The sequence below is a fragment of the Heptranchias perlo genome, chromosome 7, assembly GCF_035084215.1.
Source record: "Heptranchias perlo isolate sHepPer1 chromosome 7, sHepPer1.hap1, whole genome shotgun sequence".
Lineage (NCBI taxonomy): Eukaryota > Metazoa > Chordata > Chondrichthyes > Hexanchiformes > Hexanchidae > Heptranchias > Heptranchias perlo.
Genome location: NC_090331.1, coordinates 74,032,438 through 74,057,119, shown reverse-complemented (window position 1 = coordinate 74,057,119; position 24,682 = coordinate 74,032,438). Strand labels below are relative to the sequence as shown.

Genomic DNA, 24,682 nt, shown 5'->3' with positions numbered 1-24,682 from the left:
AGTAGGTCTGTGGAATTTGCTGCCCCAGGAAGCATCATTAAATAAATTTAAAACAGAAATAGACAGTTTCCTAGAAGTAAAGGGAATTAGGGGTTACGGGGAGTGGGCAGGAAATTGGACATGAATTTAGATTTGAGGTTAGGATCAGATCAGCCATGATCTTATTGAATGGCGGAGCAGGCTCGAGGGGCCAATTGGCCTACTCCTGCTCCTATTTCTTATGTTCTTATGTTCTTATTTGTTGCAACTAAGTAAAGTAAGTGAAAATTGTTGCAACTGAAGTTTTACATTACTATAAAATTACACATGGTACTTTTTACAGACTCCATCTTAATCTTATCACTCCCCAGTTCTGGATATACAGATGCTGCCAGTCTCAATACAGCACAAAGTTCTTGCTGTAACAATCAGACTCACAGAAATCTACACCAGGCAGCATTACTGGTGTAACAATGCAGTTCTTGTAGACAAGATAAGGATGCCTGGTAATTGTGAAATACTGGTGAGAGGTATGCAAGGGATTCTGGGTGGTCCTGGGAGTTCAACTTATGCAACAATCATTGGATGAGTGTCTGTGGATTGTGGATTATTTGAGCAGGGCAAAAGGAAGGCTGGCACTCCAAGTCTTTCACTCTGACAACAAAAGCATTGGAGTAGGAAGAAGCAAAGCTAAAGGATTCATGATGGAGTTGACTAATGTGTCATTGAGAGACCAAAAAAAAAGCGGATAAAAGAATGCAGATTTATTTGGCAGTTTTAGATGGATTTCAATTTGTATTTATTTCTGTTTTTATCTGTAAGTATCAATGTGTGTGCCTGCTTCATGCTTATGTCAAAAATGAACAAGCAATAGAGTAATTTTCACCTTTAGCGCAGAGCATCATGTGCCAAGAGCATACTGCAGTAATTCAAACCAGATTCACAGATCCATGATATTCTGTCCAGTCCCAGTAATTTAAACTTTAATTACATCTAAGTAAATTAAGTGAAAATTGTTTCAAGTAGTATAAAACTAGTATAAAATAACACTTTACCCATTCTCAATCTTAACCCTTTCATTTGCCAGTTTTAGTCTAAACTTTACCCTATTTTTTTTGTTGTGGTTATTTGTGTGAAAAACAGCTATCATGCATTACTGTGTGACAGTGGTGCAGAGAAAGAATTTGAAATTATTTTGATAAATTTTCAGCTGATGAGTCACAATCTCGAGCGGAAATATAAATCTAGAAACATCACATTTTACTGTCGGCTTTTGGTAGCTGGTGGTGCTCCTACCTGGCATAGAGGCTGTAACCAGCAGTTTGACTTCACACTGTTCTTTTTTCATTGTCTGTTTCAGGTCTTTGAAGAAAAGGCCTTCTACATAATCTACAATCTCCCATAGAAAGGTGACAGTGGCTGAGATTGCATCCATGCCCCATTCACAAGGAGTGCGCACAAAGTACATGATCAAGCCAACCTGAAATATAACAGGAAATGATAGAAACTGACAAGTGTATTTCAGTACTGTTCTTTAATAGTAAACTGCATAACCAAAACTAGAGAGCATGCTGCAAATTTTCAGGGCCATGCTCTTCCCGCATCCCAACACAGACAAAATTGTATTAGTGCATTTCACAGGCAATTGGTAAAACAACTTAAGGCAAATTAAATATGATTTGCAGCTTTCTTCCAATTAGCACCATCATGAAAATGATTACAGAGTAGTAGTCAAGCACTGTCTCTCTCTTACATTATTATAGAAAATACTTTCAATTCAAAACATTTGAAAAGGTCACATATAAAAATGGGTAACTTTTTATGAAAAATATTTTATTATTGGATATGTATGGTTAACAAAATGTATGTAATGCAAGACACTGATAATGCTTACCAGGTAGTTAAAGAGAATATGGGATGTCTGAGCAGGCATATCCCCAATATTCAACAGAAGTTTCCGCAGCATGTAAATCAGTTCATCCTACAAAAGAAAAAGTGCCACTCAACAACAAAGCTTGAATCCTTTTATTTTGTAATTTAATGATAATTTAAAATTACTTAATGAAATAGCATAAAGGTTTTACAAAATGTAAAATTATTTCACTAGACTTTATTGGAATACATGATTTGTTATCACTGTTAAAGCAGTCTATTCATTATCATTAGAAAACTGTATGGATGTCAGATTTGGTTATTGTATCTCTTGAAGTAGTACCCGTATTTTTCGCAGGCTCTGACCAGTTCCTTCCTAAAATGGCAACCTATTTATGTCATAGGACTCCAATTTCCATCTTAAAAGTGGCCTATCGCCTGAACTAGGCAGGCGCTTTGGACACCGGCGGTAGGCCCCATTTAAAATGGAGCCGGCCACCTCACCAATGTTAATGGGGTGGGTAAGGCTATCGACTCAATTTTGAGGCTGTTGCCGCCTCATTAACGCAAGGCAAGGGCATTCAAAATCGACCCCATTGTCTTTGAAATATTTGTATCAGTATCACTAAAAAAACATTTTTTCAGCAAATACTACTTCAACATTACTGTCAATCGAAAAAAAGGGTTGGTTTAGCCCTTAAATGATGTAAAAGTCTGCGTAAAACAAAGATATGGAAGAGATTCTGATTTTCCACCTTAGTCACACAAATTTTACACCATTCAGCACTTATATCCTGCAATGATCCTTTAAATTGCGTAAACTCAACTACGGCATTTTCCAAATATGTGTTCATGTTATGGAGGAACCATCTTATTTTAAGTCTCTAACTTGACAAAGAAATTGCAATACATAGCAGGCTTTGTCAAAAAGAGGAAAACAGCAACAAATCTATAATTCCTAATTCCTTATTATAATTATCAAGTCATAAGGAAACCCAAGAATGGTACAAGCTACATCAGAACAGGCAAAATATAAATGTTTGAAAATGAGATCCACCGGTTACAAAAGGAATTAAAACATTAAGATGGGACAAAGTTGATACTTTCACATGGGCATGTCACCAACTCATTATGTTATTCGGATTTGTAGTAACGCAACTGTAAATTTTCTGAATCTATGCTGACGACGAACAACCTTGGCCACCCGTGCATGGCAGAAAATCATGGGCAGGTTGTCCCTGATTTTTTGTCCATTGAAATGAATGGATGGAAAATCATGAGCAACCGGCCTTCGATTTTCTGATATGCAGGTGATGTTGCTTACTGCCAGCGTGGACTCAAAGTTTATCCTATAGTCTAAACATTGCAATCTGAATTCATGTACATTGGGACTTGCTAACATATTTCAACATCAAAACTCTAAATCTATGTTTCCATTAATTCATATATATAGCAAATTTTTGATACCAACAGATCTTTGCTTTAGCATTTATCTGTTAACGAGGCCACAGCGCTAAGAACAGCCCCTTCCAAGCTTTCAGACCCACATAACTCAAACAGGCAGACCAGCAGGTAAGAAATATAAGCGCATGAGTTGCCTGGGATTTGAGAGCCGTGTAGCCAGGGGTTGGGGGCTGCATGAGGCCCATGGGCTGGATTATGCACAAGTCTTCCAGTTGGAAGCGGAAGTGTGGTTGTGGGGAGCATTCCAGAGGACAAAAAAGTAACACAAAATAAGTTCCATTCTTGCTGCAATTCTTTTGAAGTGAATCCTGTTACCTGACGGTTGCTAATAGTGAGCTTCTCCAGAAAATGGCGCAGAACGAGTGCAGGGTCTTCAATCAAACAGTTCCACAACACCTGTTGTGCTACTGCGCTCACTAAAAAGGAAAGCATTACACAGGCTAATCAATGCTAACAACAAAGTAATCATTTTACCCATTAATAAGGCATTAAAAGAAACACATTGGTCCAGTAATCCCTCCTGATCTTGGTAATTATGAATTATATGGCTGGCGACCTCTATTGCTGATCCTGCTAGAGTGGGGGGAGGGTTAGGGTTATCTGTGGGAGGTCATCTGATCTGCTTACACGCAGAGGGCACCAACAGGCTCATCTCAGGCACACGCCTGACCTGGGAGGCTGCAAAACGCAACCTGAGTGCCCATAGCTTGAGAAACCAGGTATCAGGTCTCCCCAGAAACAGCCAGCTTCAACTCCCAGCAGCCCAATTTATAAGGGGGAAGGGGGGGGTTGTATTAAATTTTAAAAAATTACCTAAACTTAAATCTTTGGGACTCCAGGCCACGGCATGGACCCTCAAAGTGGGCCTCACAACCATCATTGAGGCTGGGGTGTCTTTTCCCATCGGACATACTGATCTCCAAAGAGGTACTGACCTCATCCTAAGCTGACATTATAGGGACTCCCAATATCCCCAGCCCCAATCCCTCCATGGCATTGGCCTTTTAAATGGCGGATGGAGGCTCTGCGACTTAGAAGGCTCCCCAGGAACTCCCAGCACAGGCCAGGTCAATCTTCTGGTTCTTCTGTCATACTCCCGCTGAAGTGACAGTGGGAGTGCAATGGAAGGACTGAGGAATTTCACCTCCATACTGTTTAATCTTCACACTGGTAACCGTTGAAAGCTACACCCATGTTAAACAGCAATATGATGGTATCTGCTTTCAGTGATCATCATTTGAATGATTATGCAGATGCAGGCTCCAATCAGGATTTACAAGGCCAAGCTGCATAGCAGACTTTACTTCTTATAATTGTCCTGATCAGTACATGTGCTATTAGAGTTTAGGACAGCAGCCCATTGCAGGTGCACAGGTCCATAGGTCCATCTGTCGATGCACCCCATAGTGTAAACAAGACAAGCTTCCTTTTTGCAAAAGTGTTGTGGATCTGTGAAAGGGAGCCTGCATCAGCATAATCATTCAAATGATGATCACTGAAAGCAGATACCATCATATTGCTGTTTAACATGGGTGTGAAGATTAAACACTATGAAGGTGAAATTCCTCAGTCCTTCCATTGCACTCCCACTGTCACTTCAGCAGGAGTATGACAGAAGAACCAGAAGATTGACCTGGCCTGTGCTGGGAGTTCCTGGGGAGCCTTCTAAGTCGCAGAGCCTCCATCCGTTCAGCAGTCGGGATAAGGGAGACAGTTCTAGTTATACAAATGCAGGTAGCCAGCCTTGTATGTTTGTTCTCTGTGAGTTTCTGTATAAAACCAGAATCTAGCCGGCCTACTGAGACTGGCTCCCTGGTGCCAATGTAAGATTAGTAGAGTGGCATACGGACATCACTATCCCAATACAGGATGTAGTGTCAAGGATCATTTGTACTGATCAATTTCCACTGGGCTCCCCGCTGTGTTTTGCATATGAAGAATTTGACAAAACCTGCCCAAGGCCCCCACCCTAGCCCTGAACCCATGTAATTTTATAATTTTTCTCCTATCTCCATCATGCCCTCTCCAGCGCATCTCCAGCTCTCTTGACCCCATTCCCAATAAACTGATTTCCCTTCCAAGCCCCCCCGAGGTATCATCTCCCTCCCTAGCAAAACCACCATCACCCTTCCTCAAAAAGCCTCCCTCGACCCTCTGTCTTTGCAAACTGCTGCCCCTTCTCCAGTCTCCATTTCCTCTCCAAAGTCCTTGAATGTGTTGACGCTTCCCAAATCCGTGCCCACCTTTCCCGCAACTCCATGTTTGCATCTTTCTAATCAAGTTCCCGCCCCACCACAGCACTGAGAGAGCCCTAATCGAAGCAACAAATTACATCCTTTGTGACTGTGACCGTAGTGCACTACTCTTTGTCCTTCTTGACCTCTCTGCAGCTTTTGAAACGGCCAGCCATTCTCCTCTAACACCTATCTTCCATCGTCCAGCTCAGTGAGACGGCCCTCACTTGGTTCCACTCTTGTCTATCCAACCAGAGCATCTCCAGCAATGGTTTCTCTTCCTGCCCCTGCACCATTACCTCTGGAGTCCCCTAAGGATCTATCCCTGGCCCCTTCCTCTTCCTCGTCTACATGCCACCCCTTGGTGACATCATCTGAAGACATGGGGTAAGGATCCATACGTAAGCTGATGATATCTAGCTCGACCCCTCCACCACCTCTCTCAATCCATCTACTGGCCTATGCGTTGTCAGGCAGCTTGTCAGACATCCAGTGGTGGGTGAGGCACAAATTTCTCCAGTTAAACATTGGGACAATCAAAGCCATCGACTTCAACCCCTGCCACAAACTCTGCAGCCTTACCACTGATCCCAACCCCTTCCCCAGCCACTGTCTGAGTTAAACTAGACGATACACAACCTTGATGTGTTAGTTGACCCTGAGCTGAGTTAACATTGTTATATCCTCGCCATCATAAAGACCGCCTACTTCCACCTCCGTAACACTGCCCATCTTAATTTCTGCCTTAGCCCATCTACTGCCGAAACCCTCATCCATGCCTTTGTCACCTCCAGACTCATGTCAATGCTATTCTGGCCAGCCTCCCATCCTCCACTCTCCATAAATTTCAACTCATCCAAAAGTCTGCAGCCCGTATTCTATCCCACAGCAAGTCTCACTTACCCATCTCTCCCGTTGGTTCCCTGTCCCCCAAGACCTCCAGTTTAAAATTCTCATCCTCGCATTCAAATCCCTTCATGGTCTCGCCCCTCCCTACCTCTGTTACCTCCCCCAGCCCTACAACCCTCTGCATCCCAAAATCCCTTCGCCCCACCATTGGCGGCCGCGTCTTCAACCGTGGAGGCTCTAAGCTCTGGAATTCCCCCCTATACCTCTCCACCTCCCAATCCCCTCCTTAAAACCCACCTCTGACCAATCTTTTAGTCATCCCTCCTAATATCTCCTTCTTTAGCTCGGTGTTGATTTTTGTCTGATTATGTTTCTGTGAAACGCCTTGAGACCTTATTCTATGTTGAAAGCGCTATGTTGATTATCTGCTAGACCTGACATTAAGTGAAGCTGCAAACATCAAAGCATCATTATAAACAGGCATTTACTCATCTGTTCTATGTAACAGGAGTAATTTTACGAGCCCCTATTGCCAACTAAAAAGGCTTCCCCCCACCATTGCGGACTTGTAAGATGACCTTATGATATGTGAGGTAGTAACAATGTTGAAAACGAGTCAGAGGGATTTAGCTCTATCTCAGGCTACATTTAAAAAAAAAACTTTCAACTTCTTAAATGTAAAACTAAAAGTTTTTAACAAAAAGGTGCAGCAAATCTTTGTGAATTGAAAACTATGAATGAAATAAAATCCCGAGCATAACACAGTGGACCAGGCGATTGCAGGATACTTGTTTTCTGCCATGGTGCTTAGCTGATTCCAGCAATCATTTGCATTATTTACCACATTGATCACTATCTGATTATACTCAATGTGTAGCTTAAAATATAATCATCTGTACAAAATATTATAGTTTTAAGTTGTTATTTAAACCCTTTTTGCTCCAAAGCCAAATGAGCAGCTAAGCAAGATATGATAAATGGTACCTGCCACACCATCTTCTCGTACTTCTCCATCCTCCATGAGATGAACAATAGGCAGCACAGCAGCACAGATACATGCAGGAAATACAGCCTGAGGAGGCTGCAATACATGATGTGTTGGAGTGTTCTCTGTGGCATCTTCTTCATCTGCACAAAAAATACAAATATCCATTCCACATATTCAACTATTAAGATCCTTGTACATGAAAGAATACAACAATCTAACCACTTCCAGTCCTTTATGAATTAAAATGATGGCTTCCACTTACCTTCAGCACTGACCGCTGACCGCACTGACCACACAGAGCCTCGGCGGAATGAGTAATTTCTATGGGAGGTACTGGAAGTGCAGGATGGACTGACAGATAGCCGACGGGAGGCTAAGTTTGCAGCATCTTCAACTGACAAAAGTGAGAAAATCAGAAACTTATTGGCCAGTTAAGTAAATACATACAAATTCACATCTTTAAGACACAATCAAAATGAATACTTCTGGTTAAACTGGTTCTTTTGTATTTAACGGATGAAGTATCATAACAAACTACCTACTTCGGTGTGTTGCTCACTATAGTAGTTGCGGATATGGATAGTGAGTCTGGTAAAATTGATTCAGTTGTTTATTTCAAGTTCAGTTTTCTTTGATTTTGCTTAAAACTAAGTTTTGTAATGAAATTGTTGCCTGTCATCACTGGAATATCGCTACCCCCTTGTAAAGTAGTGGAGAACTTTGTGCATGCAACAAAAGTCAAATGATAGCTCAGCACAGAGTACCAATGATCAGTGGATTGTAACCAGTGTAAACGCAATGAAACATTATAATGTTGCTAGTGGCACTGCACTGTGGAGCAGTACGGCACGGTGTCATGGAATGGGAGGACACAGATTTGAGCCCTCAGCCTGCTGCTATGCAGATAGGATAGGGTGTACTCTTGCAGGGAGGAATGGCAAGAGAGATCACACCAGACTGCTGCTGCATGGGGCTCGCTCAATATCCAACTGTACTGTTGGGGCTCTGGGAGCAAAATATTTGCTAAAGTCTCTCTCTGGACTCGGGGACGTATAGTGATGGCTTGGTGTGGTGTGACTTCCGACATCCATAGTGATTTCAGACTCAACACTTCTTGTGGAAAATAGCTTAGTCTTCTCATGATAATAAGGCAGAGGTCAGAAATTTGAGTAATGTTTTGGAAGGCCGTAGTCACGTAAGCCAACAGGGCGAACAAATGTAATTTTTTAAAAATTGGAATAAATGACAAAAAAATTATATTGTTGCTGAAGTAGTAACAGGTTGTGCCACATAGGGACAGGATGTGAGTTCACACCTAAGATGCACACAAGGAAAACATATGAACATGTGAAAATAGTGGACAGGTAAAGACAACTGGTCCATCAAGCTTGTCCCATATCGTCATGATGCAACTGAGCATTATGACTCTCATGTCTACCTGAGGCTAAACAATCTCCTGGGGGAGGCAAAAAAGCATAGAAAAAACTCTAGGCCCATTCAGGGAGAAGAAACATTTGAGAAATTCCACTCTGAACCCCGAAAGTGATCAAAACAAGTTCCAAGAGACCAGTGACCATGAGCCAGTTGCCCGATGCCCCACCATCCTTTTGTAAGCTGCGATACCAGCAATAGCTAGGAACTTGTCTAGCCCTCTTTTGAACATCTGCAGCGAATCTGCACTCACTGCGCGAGCCAGGAGCTTGTTCCAGAGGTTGATGACCCTCTGCGAAAAGAAAAACCTCCTGTCATCTAACTTGGTACTGTGCTTACGTAACCTACACTCATGCCCTCTAGCCCTCCTTAACTTATCCAACTCAAAGTCTATCATAGGAACAGGAGTAGGCCATTTAGCCCCTCGAGTCTATTCCATCATTCAATGAGATCACGGCTGATCTGTGACCTAACTCCATATACCCGCCTTAACCAAAGATATTATGGAATATGGGGCTAACAAAAATTTATCAATCTCAGATTTAAAATTAACAACTGAACAAGCATCAGCTGCCGTTTGCGGAAGAGAGTTCCAAACTTCTACCACCCTTTGAGTGTAGAAATGTTTCCTAACTCTAATTTTAGGCTATGTCCCCTAGTCCTAGATTTCCCAACCAGCAGAAATAGTTTCTCTCTATCTACCCTACCAGTTCCCCTTAATATTTTGAAAACTTCGATCAAATCACCCCTTAATCTTCTCAATTCAAGGGAATACAACCCTAGTTTGTGTAATCTCTCCTCGTAATTTGACCCTTGGAGTCCAGGTATCATTCTAGTAAATCTATGCTGCACTCCCCCCAAGGCCAATATATCCTTCCTAAGGTGCAGTGCCCAGAACTGAACACAATACTCCAGATGTGGTCTAACCAGGGCTTTGTATAACTGTAGCATAACTTCTACCCCCTTGTATTCTAGTCCTCTAGATAAAAAGGCCAGCATTCCATTAGCCTTTTTGATTATTTTCTGTATCTGTCCATGACATTTTAATGATCTATGTACATGGACCCCTAAGTCTCTTTGGACCTCCACTGTTTCGAGCTTTTCACCATTTAGAAAGTACTCTGATCTATCCTTTTTAGGACCAAAGTGGATGACCTCACGCTTGCTTACACTGAAATCCATTTGCCATGGTTTTGCCCATTCACTTAATCTATTAACAACTCTGTTCCATCTACTCTGCTTATAATACTGCCTATCTTTGGGTCATCGGCAAACTTGTGTATTTGGCTCTCTATTCCGTCATCTAAGTCATCTATCTACATGGATAGAGTCTACTCCCTTCATTATTTTGAAGATCTCAATAAAATCTCCTCACTGTCTAAAGTAAAAAGACACAGCTCTTTGAGCGTACTATAGTAAGTAAGGCCCATTAAGCTAGGCAACAATCAGTATTCTAGATGAGGTCGATCCAAGATCTTATACAAGGACAGTATAGAATTTTAAAATGTATTTAATTTGTTTTTAACATTCCTGAGGAATTGTTCAATGATTGGAACAGATGGATACCTTCCTCCTCCAGTTCAGGTGGTGGAGTGTTGGTAGGTTCATAGCAGGCCTCTTGTGTGATGGGAATGGCTGTGATCAGGCTGGCCTCTCTACCTAGTCGTTTCTTCTCCTCTTCCTGCTGCAAGTTCTTCAAAATATGCTCAGCTCGCTGGTGAGACCGGGAAACTGCACGAGCTGAAAAGGATTTCTGTAACAGATTGTGTGTTAAGATAATTAAAATGGAATCTTTCTGCACACAATCCAATTTTGGAGCTAACCAATTATGTTAAGTATTTCATAAAACCTAGTCAAGAAACTTGTTTTAATTTCAAACACATTGTGAAAACATAACATGAAAAGCTGCCACATTTCCCTACATTACAACAGTGACTACACTTTAAAAATACTTGGTTGGCTTTGATGCACTTTGGGACATCCTGAGGTTGTGAAAGGCATAATATAAATGCAAGTTCTTTCATTTCTTTCTAGCAATATGGACTAAAGACAGTTTCGGATACAGGAAAGATTTATAGAGGAATTATACATGTTGAATATTAAAACAATTTTTAAAAAGATTAGTCTAAAAATTCTGATGCAGAATGTCTCTGCTGAAATAAATCTGGCAAACGTGAACCAGAAAATAGCTCCTTTGGGAATCCAGCGGATCCCCATTTTAAATGTGTACCATATAATTTCCCATCCTGCCTTTGCTATCAGCGTATACTGCTGTCACTCAGAAGGGCCAATAATGTTACATGACTACTGTGTCACTGCACAGGAGCTACATATACAATCGCACAAACAAGCTGACCTCTCCAGATAATGTAAGGTTAGCCTGTTTACATAATTTACTGGCGTTTCAGGTCCGTCTCTCAAGATGAACTGGAAGTGTCAGGGCAGCATTATCAGGTATTAGCAACCAGTGAAAGGCTGCTGGCTGCTTATTGTGTTCCAGGAACTTTCCTCATGTGGAGGGGAGGTGTATGCGGTGGGGGGCAAGGAGCAGAGGCACCGTGCAAGGGGTTGGGGGGTGGGGGGGAATGCGTGGGTCTTGAGGAGGGAAAGGTGCCCAAATTAAAAAAATAAAATGGAATGGCAGCCTATCTTTGCTGAATGGCTGGAGTACTGCTCAGGTACTCTGCCAAACACAATGGAGGAGCCAAATAGTTGGGGTATAAAGAGCCTAGTGTTTCGTGTGCAAGCTTTCAGTCTCCTCTGCACTTGCTGCCCGCACTAAGCGTGTGCTGGGCATCTCAGGCACATTGCAGGCATCAGCACAGTATCCATTGCAAATGTGCGAGAGCTTGATTATGCATGAATACAGTATTTAAATAATAGGTTTTCTCTTCAGTCCTGTATTTTCTATTTTTGAGGCAGAAGTCCCACCCAGCGTTAAGTCTGCTCATTCAAAGTAAATTATTATATGTGGGAAGGGAACTGTTAAAAGGATACAGTTATTTTTTAACCAATAGAATTTTTCAATAAATATGGGCATTGCTCTTAATGCACCCCAACCATAGTTTTTAAATGCTTGAAGTTGTAAATCAAAGTAGGGAAATCAGCTGACACCTGAGACACGTGAACTGCCCACATCCACCATAATGCCACCAATCAAATGCAGGCCCTAGGTCACCTACCTGGGAATGACCAAGGGGAACTGCCTCTACAGGTGCCAGGTCAGCATGGAGGAAGTTGTAGGGCTGTGCTATCTGCTGTAAGGTCACCTCTAAACAATCTCCACTGGAGCGAGAGCACTGGCAGTAGCGGTCAAGGTCACCTCCCCCCCTCAACTACTTTGGATCCACTTTCTTCAGCTAGCATAGGAATCATCTGCAATATCAGTCAATTTACTGCCTACAGATGTATCAGCCAAGTGACTGATTAATTGTTCAGCAGGCCCACCCATTTCAATATCCTTTCCCACCAAATACCAAAAATAGTATGAAACAGCTGCCCAATTCAGCATACTGCTGCATTTCACAAAGTGCAAGGATTCATTGATATGGAGGTTCTGCAGCAAATCTTTGTGTCAATAACTGAACATGTATGAAGGGCATGTTGGAAGGGTTTGTTGTGTAAGGCACCATTAAGATTTCAGAGGAACTGCAGTTCCAAATGTAACTGGCATTCTGTATATGCGTCAAGCTACTGAATGATCATGTAAGGATGGTAAGGCTGAATGACAGCTTTGGACAGGAGAGCAATCCAAGAATAATAGGTTCCGAGAACACACTTTGTGGGTTGCATACTGGGTCAGATATTTGCTGCCAAGTCCTCTTGGTGTTGCACAGAGCAATCACCTTGCCAATTATCACCTGCCATTCATTTCAGAAGACTCTCCTCTTTAACCTCGCTGCATGTATTTGCAGCTAAAGATCACCACCTGCAAATGTGCCAGTGCGCTTTCAGGAATCGCACTGGTAAGAATTAGTGTGAATCTTTATATGCTTTTCCTTCAGTTCGTACAAAACAGAAAGTAATGCAAATGATACATTGATTTTAATTTCAAAATGTTTCTCTCATTTCTATATTCAGTGTAGTTGATTTGTAAAATAAATGTTGTTGAAACCTTCATACATACCTTTGTCATCTTCACACTCTTACTCCAATATTCTTCTGGCTAGCCTCTCATCCCCGACTCTCCAAAAACTTAAGTCCATCCAAATCTCTGCTACCCCTATCCTATCCCTCACCAAGTCTCGCTCATCCATCACCCCCACCCTTGCTAATCTACATTGGCTCCTAATGCCTCAAATTTAAAATTCTCATCCTTATGTTTAAATCCCTCCATGGCTTTGCCCCTCCAGCTCTACAACTGAACTCTCCATTCCTCTGACTCCAGCCTCTTGTGCATCTACCCTCCCTTCGTCCTATCACTGGTAGCTTTGCTTTCAGATGCCCAGGTCCTGGAATTCCCTACTTAAACTCCTCCACGTCTCTACTTCTCTCTCCTCCTTTAAGACTCTCCTTAAAAATCCACCCCTTCAACCATTTTTTGTCACTCCTCCTAATCTCTCCTTCTTTGGCTCAACCTGCTGCCCTTGCGCTCCTTCCTCTTCTCAGTCCAGGACATGCCAGAGGAAGCCTCTGAAGTGTGAAATTGTGCAACATATCACCATGATCCTGGACACCTTGGTAGGATTACACTCCCTCTCACTGATCTAGGCACCTGAAATGTGCCTTCAGTACGCCGATTGTCTGTGCCATTATTATTCTGGTAGCACTATGGACCTCATTATAACTTACTTTGCTGCCATTCTAGGAACCCAAACCGGTTTCATCAGCCATTGCTGCAGTGGGTAGCCCTGATCTCCAAGGATCTACTCAGACACTTATCCTTCTGCAGTGATGAGGTAGTGGACTATTTCAAAATGGACTAACAGTGGCAATTTAGAAGATAGCAAGCATTAACATGCATGATTTGATGGTTGTGGTCCAAAACCAGCTGCACCTCCAGAATGTGAAACCCTTTCCTGCTGACGTGGCTGATGGCATTGTGAAAAGGGATGTGTGTGGCCACATATGTGCAATCTATGAAATCTTGCATTTTGGGGAATCCTGCCATATGGTAAGAGAGCATGCTGATAACGAACATCCATAGGAAAGCAGGTACTGGGCAGCTCTATCAAGCAAAGCATCCATTACTTGCTTGATGCACAGATGCACAATCAATGGACTAATGTTGGAAATGTCCCAAGAGGCAGTCTGAAGCAAAGAAGTTGAGGACAATGATGATCCTTACAGACACCGGCTTATGGTGGAGGTGACCTCTAGTTGTGGAGCTGACATGTTACATAACACATTTTTAGCAACACAAATGAACATAATCTCCACAAGCAGTGTTTGTTCTTAACTAGAGATAGAACCACCTTGGTGCATACATGTAAGTGTGAGGGTACCTGCGAGTTGGGGCTAGAAACCGCCTATGTTGCACCTCAACCTCTTCTTCCTCCAAGTAACACAGAAAGAGTGGTATTCCGAATGGAAAGTCCACTGCCTCTTCTGTGGAATGTGTTGGTAAAAGAACGAAAAACCCAGCCCATTTTGCTTGCTTGCGCACTTCTTTGTACAACTGTATAGTTCTTTCTCCCACTCACTTATTTCTCAGACAGTATATTGCTCATGGGGGCAACATTTTTACTTATAAGTTCTCCCCTGTGCGCACATACATCTCAGTGAGTCGCAATGACTTCCCATTTTTCTGTCCTGCATCAATATTGCAATCCCTGCATATAATAAGCGTTCAAATTTAACAACCATTACTTCTATTTCTGCATAAAAATGCTTCATTCCCAAGCGTTATGCTTCTTTCTTCTTCTAATTCTAAAGAATACTTCATCCTCACAATATGGAAGGGCAGGAGGTAAAGCAAAAAAATAAGCACTTTAAAACTTCAGAGTTGCAGCCTTGGTTTGAAAATTGTGGGCAGGACATGCCAGAAGTTCCAATATGCACTCTAAATGAGCAAGACTCCACACTGGGAGCACAAACTCATGAAATTACATCCCCCCCCAACCCAGATCCCCGCCCCGCACAACGTCAGCTACTTAGCAACAAACAGTTGATAACCCACCCATGCCTATTAAACAAACTTTTCAAACATATACAATGCTTTTCACTCTTCACTGCTGCAGATAGTGAGCTGCCTTTACTGCTTCATAACATTGACTGGAAGACAATAATAATATATACAGCAGAGAAATGTTTTAAAAAATCACTGTTTACCAGAGTTTAAGCAAGCAAACACTTACAAACTGATCTTCACTGATTGGGTCCTGTACACGCCCAGTGCTCTGGGGAACCCAAGGGGGATCAAACATCGGTACAGATGGCATGCCCAAAATTGGAGAAGGTAAAGTGAAGTTTATACTTGGAGGTGGAATCTTAAAAACAATAATGCAAGAAACCATTGGTAAACAAAGGTAGAAAAAGAGTAACATTTTCAATATGTGCATTTATCAAAGAGACAAAATAACTATCTCTATGGCTTATCACACTTTACAGCTAATATACTGAGGTATGCACAGACATTGGATAATAGATATCTAGAAATACTATAAATATTCAAATGATTATGATTTGACTTTTCCAATGTATGTTTAGATATGATTTACATAACACGATCGTCCATTATCTGCTGAAGTACAGAGTTGAAGCACAAAGCACATCGCGAAGATTGTGGGAATTAGGCGTAGAGGAGGAAGGAGGTGCTAAATTTTAAAAAAAGCAAAAAGAAAAGACAAAAAAGCAATTATCTATAAATAAATATAGACTAAGATATGGCAGAGCAGGTTGTGTGTTTGGATTGCAGTATGTGCCAGTTTGTGGACATCGCGAATGACCCGAGCGAACACATTTGCAGTGGATGTCTCTGCCTCGAATCTCTCCAGTTCAGCGTCATTGAGTCTGGTGCCAGGGTGAGGGACATCTCGAACCAGCTTGAAAGGATATTGGAGAGGGAGGGGGTGGATCCAGTCATTGCGATCCATGTTGGGACCAACAACATAGGAAAGAGTAGGTAAGTGGTCCTGTTCAGAGAGTACCAGGAACTAGGAGCTAAATTAAAAAACAAGATCTCAAGGGTTATAATCTCTGGATTATTACCCAAGCCATGCGCAAATTGGTGTAGGGATAAGTAGATTAGGAAGGTGAACACGTGGCTGAAGGAGTGGTGTGGAGAAAGAGGGGTTCCATTTCATGGGACACTGGCAATAGTACTGGGACAGGAAGGAATGTACCGCTGGGACGGACTCCACCTGAACCAGGCTGGGACCAAGGTTCTAGCAGAAAGGGTAAATAGGGCGGTCACAAGGACTTTAAACTAGTAAATGGTGGGAGGGGTGAGGGAGGGGCGTGGAGGAAGGGCTCAGGTGGAAAAGGTAATATCAATAATAATTCTAAAACAAACAAAAAGGAAAAGGAAGACAGTAGAGTAATAGTCAGAAATTATGCTTCAGGCACTACAGGTAAAGGGAAAACTAAAAGATGTGAAGTAATTAAATCAGGAGAGAGAAATAAGAAATGTGTGAGAAAAACAACATTAGAGCAGAAGGACAGGTTAGAGTGTGTGGCCCAAATAAGCGTTCTTTGTACAAACACACGGAGTATAAGGAACAAACTGAATGAATTGCAGGTGCAAATTCAACTTAGAGGGTACGATATGGTAGCCATTACTGAGACATGGCTGAAAGTCAGTCAGGACTGGGAACTGAATATACCAGGTTATAAGGTCTACAGGAAGGATCGGGAAACTGGTAGAGGAGGAGGAGTAGCCTTAGTGATTAAGGATGAAATTACTTCAATGATAAGAGTGGATATAACAAGAGGTAAGCAGGCAGTGGAGATTTTGGGGTAGAATTAAGAAATAGAAAAGGATTTAAGACTGTAGTGGGAGTTGTGTATAGGACCCTTGGTAGCAGCAGTGAAGTGGCAGAATGTATAAATGCAGAGATTACACAAGCATGTAGCAAAGGCAGCGTGGTTTTAATGGGGGATTTTAACTTTCAGAAAGATTGGGATAAGCAGATGAGCTCATGTCAGAAAGGTAGCGCATTTCTTGAGTGTGTTCAGCTTTCTGCAACAATATGTCCTAGAACGAACAAAGGGGCAGGCCATATTAGATTTAATAATATGAGTAATGAGCCAAATTTAGTTAACAGCCTAACAGTGCGTGAACATTTATCTAATAGCGATCATAATATGATCGAGTTCAATGTTGTGTTTGAAAAGGAGAAACCTGTATCAACTACTAAGATTCTGAATTTAGGTAAGGCCGACTTCAATGGGATGACACAGAGACTGACGCAGTAAACTGGGCAAATCTGGGTAAAACAACAGAAGATCAGTGGGAGGTGTTCAAAAAAGAATTTAATGTGATACAAAACCAGTTTATATCCCTAGGGGGCAAAAGCTCTACTTGCCAAAAAAAGCCATGGATGACAAAAGAGGTAAGGGACAACATAAAACTAAAAAAAAAGCATACAATAATGCAAACAATAGCGCAGATCCTGGCGACTGGGAGAGATACAAAGAACAGCAAAGGGTGACAAAAAGGGAATATGAGAAGAAACTTGCAAGCGGTATCAAAACCAACACAAAAATTTTTTACAATTATATTAGGAAAAAGAGGGTGGTCAAGATCAACGTGGGCCCCTTAAAAACTAATAATGATGATACTGTAAATCAAAATAAGGAAATGGTGGACACGTTAAATAATTACTTTGCATCAGTATTTAAAGTAGAGAAAGAGGATAGCATGCTGGACACCCCAAGGAACCTAATTTTGAATCAGGGACTGGGACTCACCATAATTAAAGTAAGCAAATTAACAATTGTGAAGAAAATAACGGCACTAAAGAGTGACAAATCCCCAGGATCAGATGGTTTCCATCCCAGGGTTTTAAAGGAAGTAGGTGAGAACATTGCAGATGCCCTAACTATAATCTTCCAAATTTCTCTCGATTTAGGAACCGTTCCTTTAGATTGGAAAATTGGACATTTCATTCTGCTATTTAAGAAAGGTGAGAGAGAGCAAACAGGGAATTATAGACCAGTTAGCTTAATATCTGTTGTTGGAAAATTACTAGAGTCTATAATTAAGGATAGAGTGACTGAACACCTTGAAAATTTTCAGCTGATCAGAGAGAGCCAGCATGGATTTGTAAAGAGTAGGTCATGCCTGACAAACCTGATTGAATTTTTTTAAAGAAGTGATTAAAGTAGTGGACAGGGGAATGTCTATGGATATTGTTCATATGGACTTCCAAAAGGCATTCGATAAAGTTCCTCATAAGAGACTGTTAGCTAAAGTTGAAGCTCATGGAATTGAGGGCAAATTATTGACCTGGTTAGGAAATTGGCTGAGCGGCAGGAGACAGAGAGTAGTGATAATGGGCAGGTACTCAAATTGGCAGGATGTGACTCGTGGTGTCCCACAGGGATCTGTGTTGGGGCCTCATCTATTCACTGTATTTATTAACGACTTAGATAACGGGATAGAAAGCCACATGTCCAAGTTTGCCAATGACACAAAGATAGGAATCATTGTAAGGCGTGTAGATGGAAGCATAAAATTGCAGAGAGATGTTAATAGTGAATGGGCAAAACTATGGCAAATGGATTTCAATGTAGGCAAGCGTGAGGTCATCCACTTTGGACCTAAAAAGGATAGATCATAGTTCTTTCTAAATGGTGAAAAGCTCGAAACAGTGGAGGTCAAAAGAGACTTAGGGATCCATGTACATAGATCATTAAAATATCACAGACAGACACAGAAAATAATCAAAAAGGCTAATGGAATGCTGGCCTTTATATATAGAGGACTAGAACATAAGGAGGTAGAAGTTATGCTACAGTTATACAATGACCTGGTTAGACTACACCTGGAGTATTGTGTTCAGTTCTGGGCACAGCACCTTAGGAAGGATACGTTGGCCTTGGAGGGAGTGCAGCGCAGATTTACTAGAATGATACCTGGGCTCCAAGGGTTAAATTATGAGGAGAGATTACACAAACTAGGCTTGTTTTCCATGGAATTGAGATGATTAAGGGGTGATTTGATTGAAGTTTTCAAGATATTAAGGGGAACTGACAGGATGCATAGAGAGAAACTATTTCCACTGGTTGGGGAGTCTAGAACTAGGAGACAAAGCCTAAAACTTAGAGCCAGGACTTTCAGGAGTGAAGTAGGGAACACTTCTACACGCAAAGGGTGTTAGGATTTTGGAACTCTCTTCCGCAAACGACAGTTGATGCTAGCTCAATTGTTAATTTTATATCTGAGATTCAGACATTTTTGTTAACCAAAGGTATTAAGGGATATGGGGCTAAGGTGGGTATATGGAGTTAGGTCACAGATCAGCCATGATCTCATTGAATGGTGGAACAGGCTCGAGGGGCTAAATGGCCTATTCCTGTTCCTATGTTCCTATTAAACTGTCATTGGCTAGTTTAAGAAGTTCCCAAGAACACGTTATATCTCTCAGAAAAAATGGTATTTTATTCCAATAGCTTTAAAACCAATAATATTTTAGCGGTAAGGCAGTTGATGTAGACAGACAAATTATACTAATAAACTGATGAAAGTGTTTTATATGCCAAGTATCTTGTGTTTTCCTGGAAATACAAGTAGCTATGTCCTTGGGAATCATGAAAGAAAATTTTATAGCAAGGATCATCTTATTGAGAAGATTTTTTAAAATTAATTTTACATCATTAGCTTCTCATTAATTATGAAGCCATAAATATACATCTTATAATACATAGTATAGTAATGAGCATATTATGATGGCAATGTTTACAGTAGAGACATAGCCATTAATCAAACAGTGTAAACAAGTAGAAATGTAATTAAATCAGCTGATCTGTCAAAACTAGTGGTATGGACCAAACTGGATTTCAACATTTACACTTCCTCCTATAAAGCCTACCTTAAAGATCTGTTGGGCACCTTCTTCCATACGTGGCCAGACCTGGTACCTGAATCTCCACAGTGTGTTAAATTTCACAATAGCATTGATACGTTGCACTGCCTCCAGATGGTGAAATTCAGACATTACCATATCTGACACAGCATCAGGAACTTTAACCGCACACAACAGAAACATGGCCGCTGTAGGAAGAAATAAAGAAAGAAGAACTTGCATTTATATAGCGCCTTTCACGACCTCAGGACGTAACAAAGCACATTACAACAAATAAAATACTTCTTGAAATGTAGTCACTGTTGTAATGTAGGAAACGTGGCAGGCAAATTACACACAGTGAGATCCCATAAACAGCAATGACCAGATCATCTGTTTTAGCGATGTTGGTTGAGGGATAGATGTTGACAAGGACACCAGACAGAACTACCCTGATCATCTAAAGGACTGACAGGGTCTCATTTTAACATCTCATCCGAAAGACGGCACTCCGACAGCGCAGCACTGCCTCAGTACTGTATTGAAGTGGCAGCCTAGATTATGTGCTTAAGTCTGTATAGTGGGACTTGAACCCACCACCTTCTGGCTTAGAGGCAAAAGTGCAACTACTGAGCCAAGGCTGATACCTTATTTTACTTATAAATAATTACTTAAACACAACCAAAAAATGTAAATAAATCCACACAAGCCTGTTCACATGAGGAAATAGGTTTTTGTCTGTGGAGACCACAAATAAAATTCAATTTGATTGAGCACTTAGTTATCTGAAATTGAAATGTTGGTCAAACTAGCAATTCGCTCCCAATTTTCAGAAGCCAGTTTTGAATTCAAGTTAAAAATGTTGGTGTAGTAATGATATTCCAGTTTTGGATGTCTTTAGCATGCTGTATCAATAAGGCATGTTCCAGTAATGTATTTAGAGCATTTGCTCATAATATCCAGCAGTCAGCAAATGTTGCATTACCCTTTTTACTTTCTTGTTTAAGAGTGCTGTGTAACAACTGTGGCTGAAAGAAAGAATGAATGACTTTTTCCCAGGCCGCTGAACCATCCACTAAGAGATGTACAAAAAAACCTTCTAAATTTCCTCTCTTTTCCTTTTGAGAGAATCTGGGCTCCACTTGGTGCCTTAAAAAAAACACAAAACAGGCCATTCAACCCATTAGGTCTGTTCTTCTACACATGGCTATCTCATCTAATTCCACTCTCCTGCTTGCTTGCCAGACTCCCAATAGCTCTCTCTTTTAATTGCTTTTAAAATAATTTATGGATTTTGCTCCAATTCGAAATTCTAGCCACTCTAGAAAATCTTTTTCATATATCCTTGTTATTCTTTTTCTAATCATCTTAAATTTATGCTATCTTGTTACTGTCTCGCCTACCAATGGAAACAAGTTTCACTATTTACCTTATTATACTCTTTCATAACCTTGAAGACTCCATTGGATCACCCTTTAACCTTCTCTTGTTCTAGTGAAAAACTCTAACTTCGTAAGCCTCTCTTCATAACTGTAACCGCTCATCCCTGCCATTATCCTAGTGTATCTAAGCTGTACCGTTTCCATTGTTGTTATATCTTTCCAATAATGGGCTGCACAAAAATCTGCATAATACACCAACTGCCACCTAACTAAGATCTTGTACAAATTCAACATTACCTCCTTGCTTTTCTATTCTACACAAAACCAAGGGTCCCTTTTGCCTTTCGACTTGTGCTGTCATCTTTAGTAGGAACATAAGAATTCCTAGACAAAAAAAATCGCAGTCCATCTAGTTCACCTTCTACATCATGGTAGTCGCATGATACAATGATAACTGAGTTGTTGACTAATCAAAGCAATGAATCTCTATCGATCAGTTTATAATAGACCCAGACATGAGACAAGGAAAATCCCCGTGATGGAAAGCTTTGAGAACCATGGGTCCAAAGTTATCCGTTCCTCCCAAGCAGGCTACACTTACCATGTCATGTCTCAAATTACTCATGTACTGTACAAATTTAACAGCAGGACCTCATTCTAATTTTTTTCTTCCCTTTCCCGCCCAGCAGCTGGCCAAAATAACAAGCTGGCCAGCTGCCGGACTGGAAAACGAGCAGCGGGAGGCCGCAGCCGGGGTCTCTTGGGGATGGTTGGGGCAGGCTGGAGATGGGGAGTTGGTGGGGGGTCGATTGTGGGGCAGGCCAGAGATCAGGGGATCAATCGTGGGCTTCAGATCGGGGGGGGGGGGGGGGGGGGGGCGGTTGGCCGATTGCGGTGGGGGGAGAGAGAGGCTGTGATCGGCAGAAGGGAAGCCTAAGGTTTGCTTGAGGGGCCAGGGGGATCACTCCTGCTGCTCCTCCTGGCCCACAAGGAGTGCTATAAAAAACATTTACCTTCTGGATCTGGCAGCTCTCGCCTTCCTTTCGCTGCTGCGTTTCTCAAACCTTGGGAAACATGGCTGGCAGCTGTTAAACTTAAATCAGGCTCCCAATTCTACTGTGGGAGCCTGATTTAAGTAAGTTAATGATGTTTCCTACCTCGCCAAGACAGGACACTCGCACGCCACACTGCCAGTCGTGGGGGGTTAATATCGAGGCCAATGTTTCTACAGATTTGTTTTGAATTTAACCCCTTTAAGGGCTGGCTTTGACCTCTGGTTATACTGTTCTGGACAAGGTGAAACAGCTTGTCATGGTCTACATTACCTAGTCCCTTTAGAATCCTAAAAAGAGTAATCATATCACCTCTGATCCTTCTCTTTTCCACTGGGAACATGGCCAATTTACATAATGGCTCCTCACAATCCAATCCCTCCATCTCCTCAATCATTCTGGTTGCTCTCTTCTATATCCTGTGTGTCAGCACACCAAAGTCTCTCTGTTCCTCTACTCCATTTAAAATATATTTGCTTTTCCTATTCTTACTTCCAAAATGTATGACTTCACATTTTTCTACACTGAACTGCATCTGTCACCTATCTGCCCATCCGGCTAGCCTATCTATGTTCTCCTGTAATCTTTTAGAATCCTCATCACAGTTTGGTGCCATCACAATTTCAGCATAGTTCCTGAATTCCTAGGTCGTCTTTGGTCAGCGTCGAGATTAAAACCAGAAATTTAGCAATGTGGGGATTGAATCTAATTCACCGCTGCCATGGCACTGTGATGATGCACTGCATTAATACTGCAGAAACTTTTAAAAAATTGTTATACAGACAGGTTGTCCAATCCAGTCACTTTTCTATACAGTTCAAATGATATAAGAATTTTTAGAAACAATAAAAGCGTATTAGGCCCAACAAGATCCTTTTCTTTTCCATTGACCAACCCCACCTATCTGACTTCTTGTCATATACAGCAATTCATACTCTCTGCAGAAATGTATCTAATTGTTTCTTAAATTTATTTATACTTTTGCTTCAATGACCTTCCATAGTAATGTATTTCACAACTCTATTATCCTTAAATAATAAGTAAATAATCCCACCTAACTTCCCTTCTTCCTAATTTTTAACTTGTGCTCCCTTGTATTTGAGACCTTCACCACTGCAAACGAATAGAAATTCACTGGACCATGATCAGCAGATGAATGAAAAAAAAATCTTCCATTATTCCATGAAGAGAATGATTATTCAGTCAGAATAATATCTGATGGTATGAATATCAAGTTTACAAAACAGCAGCTGGGAATTGTATAGATTGTTAATATTTTCTAATATTTAATTTAAACATGTAAATAATTAGAATTCATTTTAACACATTTAAAATTATGCTGCACACCAAAGTCATTGCCACTGTGCAACTGACCACCAGAGAGGCTTATGAATTTTCTGATTCTCTCTGAGGAGCAACACCTGGGCTTTAACTTGTGCCTCTCCTGTGGACCAGCTGGGATTGGGAATTTGTTGGGTTTTAAATCTAGTATGTAAAGATACTACATGTTTAATAACCTAGCCTTCTACGGCACCAGAAAACCAATGCTCAATACATTTAACATATTGTGTAAATCAGCAGCTTTACTATTGAGCAATTTAATATCTGACAGCAAAACAAGTGCTCATATCACGAATGGCAATCTTAAAATTACCACTGATGAAGAATTTTCTACTGTGTGACTTTACTTATTTGGTATAATGACCGTCACCACATCACTGACAACTGGATGCTACAGCTGAATCACCAACCAAACATCAAGTCCTTCAAACTGTTTGAATGCGTCACCCTCAAAATGTATAATTGGGTACAGGTATAGTATGTGTCACATTAGACTTGTATTACCAGCTGCAGCAGCCATGTGTTCATCCACACTGAGGAGAAGTTCCCAAGCTGCAGGCTGTATGTCACCATACATGTCTTCAGTCAGTATGGGCGCAGCTTTGATCAACAAAGACAGTGGGGCTGGAGACAGGCTCATCACCTACAAAAAAAATGGAGCGGCATCAAATTGAACTGTAAACTGTATTATGTTGCAGATTAAAGTAAATTTAAGTTATTTAAGTACATGTGAAACAATTGCAGTCTGTTGATGTCATGCAAGGGGACCACTGCACACAATATGATGCAATGCAATATACACAGTATAACAGGACACAACCCACACAGTATGATAGGATGTATGTAAATTAATATTTGCAAACAATGTGACATAATGACTTCATTGTATATCATAATGCCACCTTCCACATTTGTGTATGTTCCTTGTAACAATAGGAATCATGAAGAGGCACTGTTCCTACTGAGAGATGATTGGAATATTTTAATAGCAATGGTAACGTTCTAGTCAACCCATCAGAGCCTTTACTTTATTGGGGGCCGATTTTCACCTGGAGAAATCAGCGTTGGGGGGGTGGTAAGGACCTCAAAATTGGGTCAGTAAACTTACTGCTCCATTAACGCTGATGCTTAGGCCAGCTCCATT

The 24,682-nt window shown here is 41.2% G+C and overlaps 1 protein-coding gene across 1 annotated transcript in view; it reads right to left on the bottom strand.

Moving 5' to 3' along the window:
- The window catches only part of LOC137323875 (protein unc-80 homolog), a 254,762-nt gene that overhangs the window by 84,391 nt on the left and 145,689 nt on the right, over positions 1 to 24,682 (bottom strand). The window contains exons 32-40 of the mRNA XM_067987905.1: positions 24,043 to 24,181; positions 19,791 to 19,972; positions 15,114 to 15,245; positions 10,384 to 10,570; positions 7,649 to 7,780; positions 7,383 to 7,526; positions 3,631 to 3,731; positions 1,874 to 1,960; positions 1,276 to 1,459 (exon numbers count right to left, since the gene is read on the bottom strand). Coding sequence (XP_067844006.1) covers positions 1,276 to 1,459; positions 1,874 to 1,960; positions 3,631 to 3,731; positions 7,383 to 7,526; positions 7,649 to 7,780; positions 10,384 to 10,570; positions 15,114 to 15,245; positions 19,791 to 19,972; positions 24,043 to 24,181 — 1,288 coding nt within the window. The remainder of the gene's footprint in view (positions 1 to 1,275; positions 1,460 to 1,873; positions 1,961 to 3,630; positions 3,732 to 7,382; positions 7,527 to 7,648; positions 7,781 to 10,383; positions 10,571 to 15,113; positions 15,246 to 19,790; positions 19,973 to 24,042; positions 24,182 to 24,682) is intronic.